The 10,182-nt window shown below is 42.5% G+C and overlaps 1 protein-coding gene across 1 annotated transcript; it reads left to right on the top strand.

Moving 5' to 3' along the window:
* Positions 1-985: 985 nt before the first annotated feature.
* On the top strand, positions 986-1,927 carry LOC140582737 (uncharacterized). The gene is made up of 4 exons (XM_072707050.1): positions 986-1,183; positions 1,267-1,386; positions 1,468-1,628; positions 1,720-1,927. The coding sequence occupies exons 1-4, from the start codon at positions 986-988 to the stop codon at positions 1,925-1,927; spliced, it is 687 nt and encodes a 228-aa protein (XP_072563151.1).
* The last annotated feature ends 8,255 nt before the right edge of the window (positions 1,928-10,182 follow it).

The raw sequence follows: 10,182 nt of genomic DNA, 5'->3' as shown, positions 1-10,182 counted from the left end.
TGCAATTTTAAGACGAAATATGTTTTCCACATGGCAGTACCCGGGAGGTGCAGTGGCCACAGACCTCCAGGCACATGATGCAGGAGAAGGGACTGTACCGGAAACATTCTCTGGACCATCCCCTCTTGAAGGGCTTCGCCGCATACTTGGAGAAGGATCTCCTGAATGAGAATTTCAAGCAGACGGTGAGGTCTCCCATAAAAGTTCACTCTATTATTTTTTTGGAGCTTTATATCTACGCAATATATTCATTAAGTAATGCCGATTTTATTTTCCAGGTGGAAAACGTCAGCAGGTTCATGTTTTTTGTGAACCCTGAAGAGCCATCCCTTGAATTTCTGAGGGAGAGGGAGAAGACGAAGCTCTTCTTTCGGGAGCTGACTGAGGCTGGTCTCTCCAGGCAGACTCAGGTCAACTACATGAAGAGCCTGAAGAGGTTGGTAGCATGTAGATTTTTAACAGTATATTGTAGGTTTGTGTTGTATTGTCATATCTGTTTTCTTCAAGGAAGTTCAGTCCTCCCACTATTGTCATGGTGGCATGTACAAGTTTATGTACATATGGATACTTACATACATGTCCTTCCTCTGACAGATTCCTCAAGTACCACACCGTGGCCACCGACCTCCGGCGTGACAACATTGCCTTGTGGAATGAGGCAATGTTCTTCGTGGAGTACCTGGGCTCACTCCAGCAGAGCTCTGCAAAGTTGGTGAGTAAGGAGATGACGCAAAGGAGGTAAGTTCAACTGTCAACACCCGTTAAATTCCATATTATGATTTGATTATACATCTCCTCTACTGTGTTTAAAACAGTCATAATGTTTTTTTTTATCTCCCTCACTGCTCCTGGAGTGCACTGCATGGAGAAGCAGAGCCATTTTACATTGTGAGCACATTTTATTGAAATGTGTACTGTATTGATTAGGATTGACAGTAATTGAATTTTCTTCTCCCACCCACATAGTCATGTCATTCTCACGGAGATGAGCCCAGAGAAGAGTCCAGAGGACTGCTGGGCCGTGCTGAGGGCTGCCAAGAACGACTTCTTGGCAGTCCTTGGCAAGGTGTATCCGGAGGAGATGCCCCTGGAGTGTGCAGAGTGCTGCCTTGTCCTCTACTACCTGGAGGCCACGGTCATTCTGAAGCATCTCCAGCCACCAGGCGTGGTGGAGCACATGACCGTAAGTGTTGTATTCTTTTTGTCTTCACTTTTCCTTTTTGCCGATACTCTTATTTATCAGTGGGACATCATTGTATTGTGTAGGTCCAGGAGTGGATGACCAGGAGCACGTCCGAGGCCGACCATACGGTGATTGTGGTGAAGGAACACAAGACGTCGGCGCAGCAAGCGGCCACGTTTGCATTGTCCTCTGAGGAGGAGACGGTAAGTATATCAAGTTTGATAAGATTTATTTCATAGTTTATTTCAAGAGCAGCGATTTAATCTGTTTTCCTCTGCCAACAGTGGTTCGACATCTACTTCACCCAGGTACGGCCACAGCTCCTGAGCTCCAAGAGGAGCCGGACGACACTGGATGACCTGGGAGGAGACAAACGGTTCTTCGTCTCCACCGCAGGCAGGCCGGCGTTCAACGCTTCGAATGACCTCAACCGGCTGCACCAAAAGTGAGCTGATCGTCATGATTAATTCCCCCTATAATATGTTCTACATACGTGTTGTGTGAGACGTATTAATAAATGTATTTTTGTATTTTAGATACAAGCTGGATCCAGTCACCTACCAGACGGCCCGGCGCATCTTTGAGACGGCCACCAAGGACTTGACGGACCAAGAGAAGTCCTTGGTGGCCGATTACCTCACTCATTCCACTGCGACGGCTGACGAGCACTACCGGATGAAGCAGTCGCGGAATGTGGTGCTGGCCAGTAAGCTGCTGAAGAAGCTGGAAGGTGACTCAAGGTAGGCATGTTTTCTGTTTGTCAACACACTTACCAACATCAAGACACACAACCAAAGCCCTCACCACTGAACACTAACCTTAATGTTCTTGCCTGATCCTCCCTACCCTGTTTGGACCCCTTGTGGTCTGTCTCCTTTGCCCTTCCTGTAGTGTAGTTTTCTTTAATAAAGCCCCTTTTGGTTTTCCTCCATGCCTGTCTTCGCCTCTGTCCTTGCCCTCGACGTGACACCATTACAGTGTGACCAGGTAAATGCTGCTAGCTGGACACCACACTACTGTAAATGCTGCTGAAGGCTTACCTCAGTTTATCATTATTCCCTTCGTCCTGAAAGAGAACAGCAGCAAAAAGTGGGAAAATGATTAAAAAGTAAAGAACACTGTTCTTCTTAAGGTAAAGTCATTTTTGGAACTGAAATTAGAATAATGAAATATATTCAACAGAATGGTTGTCCATCCATCCATCTTCTGAAACCACTTAATCCCAACCAGGGTCATAGGGAGCCTATCCCAGGAGCAATGGGCACAGACAGGGACCAACCCTGGGCAGTCGCCCACACACTACAGGGCCAATTTAGACTAATCAATTAACCTATCCTGCACATTTTTTGACCGTGGGAGGAAATTGGAGCCCCCAGTGAAAACCCACACAAACAGCGTGCAAACTCTACACAGATAGGACCCAGGACCAAACCCAGGACCAAACCCAGGACCTTCTCGCTGTGAGGCAGCAGCACTAACCACCGCGCCACCCTGTTGAAATGGTCGTTTGTAAAATAATACATTCAGGTTATGTTATTGTAGATCTGGAACGTGGTGTTAAAATGTAGTGGTGAACTTAAGACTCCCCATTCAGTATCGCTGTTTTCCTAATGATAGACACAACAATTAATATTAAATATTTTATATAAGACATCCGGAGGCTGCAGGGCATCGTCCAAGCAGCAGAGAAGCTCATTGGCTGCAGCCTCAACCTCAGTGATTCACTACCTGCCCCAAGAACAAAAAGGCGACCTGGCGAGATCATCGCCGACCCCTCCCACCTCGGCCATAAACTCTTCCAAATTCTGGGCACTTCACTCTATATTTGAATTTATTTTATTATTACATATTTTTTTGCTTCTTTAAAACTAATCCCCTGCTTATTCCCTTAAGACTTTGTTTTAATATTTATTAGGATAGAATATATCATGTCAAATTCAGTGTATACAGGCCTACTTGGCTCATAAGAATGATTGACTGAAGTCAACTTCCAAAAATTATAGTGAATTGCATAATTTGCTTTAGGTTTAAAAAAGTTTTTACCATTTTGTAACTTTTGTTTAAAAAGACATACTTTCCATATACATATACTAATATTTTCTGTGTCTGCCTTCACCGGACGTGAATTTTCGTTTTACAAGATGATTAGGGAACACTTATTATAAAAGAAGTGCTGTCTGATTGGCCAGTGAACGTGAAAAACTCAGTAATATTCTGATCGCCTGACACGTCCTCTTTTTCATCTCACCAAATATGGTACCCTACCCATACCATTATCCTTCGTCCACCAAACTTTACAGGTGACACAATGCAATCAGGCAGGTAACGTTCTCATGGCATCTGCCAAACCCAGACTTGTCCATCTGACTGCCAGACAGAGAAGCACGATTTGGTCACTCCGCAGAACACATTTCCACTGCTCCAGAGCCCAGTGGTGGTGTGCTTTATGCCACACCATCCGATGCTTGGCATCGTGTCTGGTGATGTAAAGCTTGCAAGGCCATGGAAGCCCATTCCAAGAATCTCCCAGTACACAGTTTTTGTGCAGGAGTTAATGCCAGAAAAAGTTATTGAGTCGACAAACCATTAGCAATTTGTATGCACTACACTGTAAAAAAAATCCCGTAGTTTTTACGGAAAAAAACTGGCAGCTGGGGTTACCAGAATAATTCCGTAAAATATACAACAAAACAGTAATAGCTTTTACCGATTAACATGTCAATTTTACAGTATAAACCAGTAAATATAACAGAAGTCCAGTGTGTTATATGCTGGTTTAAACTGTAAAATGTACATGTTATTCAGTAAAAGCAATTACTGTTTTGTTGTATATTTTATGGAATTATTCTGGTAACCCCAGCTGCCAGTTTTTTTCCGTAGAAAATACATGTTCGGTAAAAGCAATTATTGTTTTGCTGTATATTTTACGGAATTGTTCTGGTAACCCCAGCTGCCAACACTCTCTTGCCGAGGTAACACGCTCTTTATTAATAGTCCAGAAAAGAACTACACCAGGCACCCAAAGAGCACCGAACCACTTACATACAGGAAACACGAGGTTGTCAGACGCTCAACTGTAAGACGCATACACGGTGGGAGATTTACGGACGCTAATTACACACGAGGATCGGACAGGGTACACATAAGACACAGGTAAACACACGCGACAATAAGGAAATATAACCATTAGCAATAACAACAACAATACAAGGGCTATTTACAAATGCGCGCGGGGCATGCTGGGACATGAGCCCCGCCGGTGCTGCAGTATTTGCTCTACTCACCTCAGCCACCTGACAGACAACCTGATCAGTGCCTCAATACCTACACTGGAAGAGCAGCGTGCAAGGGAACAGCCATGAGATACAGACACCATCACAAAGGGCTACAGAGCCAAAGACTCCACTCACTCACAGAGACAGTCGCTTGTGATGTAACCCAGGGGTTCTTGACGAAGCATTTGTGTTAATTGTGATTATAGCATTATGTGATGTTTCCTCTGTTTATGTTAAAGTTCAGTGGTCAGTTTAACAGATAAACCACACACAGTTCCTTAATAACTATATTTTATTCTTCAAAACAAATATAAAAATAATTATGCAATAAAAATTATTCTGTGAGCTTGCTGGAAAACAGTTTGGCTACACATTAGTTCACATCAAAGTATATGATGCTTCTGTAATCAGTTATGGCCAACAAGCAACATCTTATGCATGATTTAACCCTCAATGGTTCCTTGGGGTGCGTTCTGCACCCCCTGCCCATTTCTATGGCTACTACCATGTTGTTATTAAAATTACAGCAGTTATCCTCTAGGATATTGTAAGTGCACCAGTTTTACATACGGTCATGCAGAAAATGATAGAAAAAGTGTTTACGTCAATTATCGCTGGCGTATTTTCTTCGGGGGTGCAAAATGCACCCCAAAAAAAACTTAATTTATGACAGATGTCTGTGGAGATTCTCAGTTATCCAGGTCATGGTTATCCTAAAAAAGGGTTATGCAATAGCAACTGGACTTTGTTTTTCATAGAAGAAGTGTTGCACTCCATCCAGAGTGCTTTCTCAATTCTGACTGACTGGTTGGCATAGCAGGTTGATGAACCCTGTAGAATCCTCAAGTCGTTAGCACTAGATGGTCACCTGTGGGTTGTTGTTGTTCCCCCTGGCTTTCATGTGTTTCACTGATACCACCTGAGGCTGAGCGTGAACGACTGTGGAAGCTTCTGGGCAAAGTTGAAAGAACTGCATTGTAGGTAGGTGATAGACGTCTTAGGCCACCTCCTCTGTTCAACGACGGTCATTCATTTGAAGCAGTTGTCCTCCCGGTCCACCTACAATGCAGTTCTTTCACCTTTGCCAAGACGCTTCCAAAGTCGTTCACGCTCGGCCTCAGGTGGTATCAGTGAAACACATGAAAGCCAGGAGGAACAACAAGAACCCACAGGTGACCATCTAGTGCTAACAACTTGAGGATTCCACAGAGTTCATCAACCTGCTATGCCAGTCAGTCACAATTGAGAAAGCACTCTGGATGGAGTGCAAAACATCTTCTATGAAAAACAAAGTCCAGTTGCTATTACATAACCCTTTTTAGGGTTAATTTATGACATTGATATGATCGACAAATTCAGTTAATTAGTGATAATTGCTACTATAATTTTTTATGTTATTATATTCTAGAACATTTTCGGATATTAAAAAAAGTCAGCCATTTTGTTTTGTTTACATTTCAACTGTTAGAAAAGATATAACACCATGGCTAGGTATTCCACAGCTGAAGCTCTTCGACACATTCTGCAAGAGGATACAGTCGGAATGTGCATTATATGACCAGTCCCCTCTGCTGCCCCCCCCCCCCCCCACTGCCGCAACCCCTTTAACTGCACTATCTCACTGCGTAAGCTGTGCAAGCATCATTCAGTTAACTAATAAATGTATCTTAACTTTAGTTAATTGAATTTGAGCTTGGTACCATTGAATTATATATGCCAATGGATAGGGGTGCAACTTGAACCCCAAGGACCTGGAACGTAACTTTCTGACAAGGACCCATTGAGGGTTAAAGTGGTCAAAACAGCAAACTGGGATGTGTTGATGCTGGGTGATACTGGTAATTTAATCAGTCTCAGTCAGTCTCATATCCCACCAAATCCCATCAGATAAGTAGTTCAACAATGAACATAAATATACCTTAAGGCTGTGGGGCTTCTTTGGATAGTATGCTGGCTTCTGTCTTACCTGAATGAACACAAAACAGCGATTGGTTTAATAAAAAAGCATTTATTTGCTTAACAGAAACTGCAACAAACAATGGATAATCTTGATGGGGGTGTGAGGCAGGTAGGAAATGGCAGATGTGATACGCGAGTATGTGAAGTACGTGATGTGTGTGAGTGTGTGGCGTACGTGTGCACATGCCCGTGGCAGAGTCCGTGTGCGTGGAAGGACGGCACTGACAAACAGAAACGCACAGTGGAATGCAGCGGGGAATTTAAATCCATGCAGGTATTCCACTATTCTGTAGAATTTATGGAATAAAGAAATATATGTAGTTACCAATGTAAAACAGACATGCATACATACAGGAACTATACATAACAATGTAAACTATAGATATGGGTATGGAGTCGGAATGTGCAGTGCAAAGTGGCTGCTGCTTATCAGTCCAGCAAACTTAACCTATACATGACAATATACATGCATATGAGGACCGTAGGGAAGAAGAAACTGCAGCATGAAGTGATGGTGCTTATCAGTCCAGTATAAAAAGCAGGTGCAACTGCATGTAAGGTGCAGAGTGCAGTGAGCTGGGTGACCATTACCATAGTGCCTGGGGTGGGGGCACAGCTGGCAGAGGGTGGCAGTAGTTGATCCTTCTGTTGGCCTGGGGGTACAGACTGTTCCGGAGTCGGGATGTTCTGGTATTAACACTCCAGTACCATCTGCCTGGTGTCATGAGACTGACGATTTGTTGGGTGAGGGGTAGGCAGCGTAGACTACAGACAGTGTAGGCTTTGGTGAGCCTCCTAAACCAGCCGCCCCATGGTCTTTGACCAGTTTAGATCCTAAAATCAGTTGAAACAAGCAAAGCACACAGGCACAGAAACACAAAGTAAGATGGCTGAACAAAGCCAAGGCGGAGAGGGAGGGAGCAAGATGCATAGGAAGCCTCACACTGCGTTGCTTGATATGATGAAGGGCAGCCCTGCCCCCTGCTGGCGGGATGGCAACAGCTGTTCAGTGCTTTAATTAAGTTTTGCATCATTTTCATTCCAGTGCTGGAAATGCTAGGAAACATGGATGGGTGATATGTAGCTTAATTAATTAAAGTAAGTTAATTCATGTCAAAAGTAAGAAAGCTGAATTTTACACCACTGCATATAGTTAATTAAGAAGTTTAACCTTTTGCATGACTGGATAGGCCAGCTTTACAAATACCAAACTAAACTTCACTAAGATGATTTCGGTCCAACTCGCAATATGCAAGGCTCATTTAAGCAGCATAGACACATGGTTCGAATTACGGGGGGAACTGGGGGGTACAGTAACCCCCGATCAAGATCCAGAACCCCCCAAAGAGACAAATATAGCAGTTTGGGGGGTCTTAACATTTTTCTTTTGTTGTAAAGAAAAAAAAAAAAGCTACCTTCACCTTGTAGGAAAATTTCTATGTAAAACAATTTCAGACACCCCTAATGTGGACCGTACTATTTTAACCACCTCGGCGCTAGAAATAGCTTAGCCAGCCGGTTGCGTCATTCATTCTCATTGAGTGACCTGTTCATTGTGTTTGTCTGTCATGGTGCTGTTTGTCGTGCATTGGTAAGTGTAAATAGCCAGCAGAAGTCTAGCCTGTTGAAAATCTGTTATTTTACAACCTTCATTTATTCGTTTAAGTGTTTCATCTACTAATGCAAGCTGACGTCTTTATAAGTTGAATTACTTACCATTGTCCTTCTGAGGCCGGTACAGTCAACGTTAGCTTATCTTTCTAGTTAAATTGACTAAGTTCTCTATTTAAAACCGGCTTATTTGGTGAGGTAAAAGAACATTACACTAAAAGTATAGGTGCAGTTTTGCAAACTTAATGTGTATGAAGGAAAGTGGTGGTCAGCAGAAGGCAGGAGAGGCACAGGAGCAGGGAGATGGCAGGATGAGGACAGAGCGAAGAACCAAGAGGTGAGTTAGAAATTAGGCTGCACTTTAAGATCTACTGTATCATCAAGACAGATATTAGCCTAATAGGCAAATATTTATTTCTGAAGCCTGTTGGAGCTGGGGGGACTGAGAGGGCAGGAATAACACCAGACTGCTGGACCAGACCAGGCTGTTTGTAAATGTATAGGCTTATTACTTTTAGTAGTATACTTCTAGGATAATTCCTGGGAGTTATCAAATCCGAATTCTTTTGGACAGGGATAAGGACAATGAGATCTTCTGTATTGATTCTCATTGTGTCGCATGTCCAGACCATGGCCGTGTGTTGCATACATGTTAGTAAACACCCCTAGCGCATCTTTCACTCTTAACATTGATCCTGGTGGCTATTCGTATTGACGCGGTAGCGGACCATAATGGTCATAGAAGTGTTATGAAGGCAGTACCCCCCAATTATGGAGGGGTAATTCACACTCTGATTAACATTACGGGTGTTTTAGTGTTATTAGTGTTAATAACAGCAGCTAACAACACAATATCGCGAACAAAAGGGCTGCATACACCCAAGTAGTTCTTGTTTGTTCATTGGCGTGGGAAAAGGTGGTTCTATTGTTATTAGTATTGTAATAAGCGTTACCTGCAAGATCTATATTTTTCTTTTTGCTGCAATTGTTTTCATTACTTTATTTAACTTGACACATCACATCTTTAAATTCTCATCCTTGCATTAGAATATAGACCAGTTAATACTGATGGTATCTCATGCTGCGTCACACTGAATGTTGAACTGAAGCTTGACATTAAAAAAATTAAATCGCAAATCAAATCGTAATCGCAATTTCTGTCAGAAAAATCACGATTCGATATTTTCCCAAATCGTGCAGCCCTAGCATAATGCCCTTTTAAGCAACACTAGGCTGCTGTACATGGTGCTGACAACTGACAATTTAACAGTAACCCTCTTATTTTGGTGGTAATGATGCTCTTAGAAGTCTACAGAGGTGGGTATACAAAGGATTACAGTGGGTAATAGTGATAATAAACATAATACCCTATGTTTTCATTCTCATTTTATCACAAATAAATTGTGCCATTCTGAAATTAATTCGCCACTTAGCCAGTGTGGTTTGTTATTAGGCTAATGTTAACGCATAAGAAGGTCTAACGTTATGCTCTGAAAAAACATTGCTATAAGTGAAACCTTTGCAAACGGTTAGCCGACATCACTCCTATACGTCCAATGATGACATTCACACTGTGGTGAGCAATTTGCTGGGACAAAGTTAGTAATTGTATGAAGTTGTGGCCTCCTTCCATCTCACCGCTGGGACCCAGGCCACCCGACGCCTCTTCATTACCTCCTCTACCTGCTGTCCATATCCTATTTTCCAAGTGGGAAACCGAAAAAATCTCATGTTGTGGTCCACCTTTCTGCCATTTCTACCATGTGATTTAGTATGACAGCCTTTCACACAGCACAAGTGTCCCATCTTACCAAAGATAATGTTTCACGCAAATGCTGGCACTTGAGTTGTATACAACCAAAATGGCGATTCGACCCACAATACACTGACGATATAGTGAGTGAGACGTCAACTGTCAAAGACTGAACTGAATCTTTTATACATAGTTTTATTTTATTTGACTTGAAGCTTTATTTAAACTTCTGGACTTTAAGACACACCAGTGTCACCAATGTGCACTTTAGTTGTATTGTTTAATGCGTTTCTTTTTTATTGTGATGGGCACACTAATATAAAAACATCTGATTATTTTCAAATTCATATGTATCACTGGTTATTTTATTTTGATTATTATAAATTTGAATCGTTTTAATG

Source organism: Paramormyrops kingsleyae, chromosome 25 (genome assembly GCF_048594095.1).
Source record: "Paramormyrops kingsleyae isolate MSU_618 chromosome 25, PKINGS_0.4, whole genome shotgun sequence".
NCBI lineage: Eukaryota > Metazoa > Chordata > Actinopteri > Osteoglossiformes > Mormyridae > Paramormyrops > Paramormyrops kingsleyae.
Note: the sequence above shows the minus strand (reverse complement) of the source record. Positions and strands in the feature narration are given on the sequence as shown.

Coding starts and splice junctions, on each gene's coding strand:
- LOC140582737 (XM_072707050.1), top strand. CDS start 986: ATGAGCCCAGAGAAGAGTCCAGAGGACTGCTGGGCCGTGCTGAGGGCT. Junction 1,184..1,266: donor GCGTGGTGGAGCACATGACC/GTAAGTGTTGTA, acceptor TGTATTGTGTAG/GTCCAGGAGTGGATGACCAG. Junction 1,629..1,719: donor CTCAACCGGCTGCACCAAAA/GTGAGCTGATCG, acceptor TTTGTATTTTAG/ATACAAGCTGGATCCAGTCA.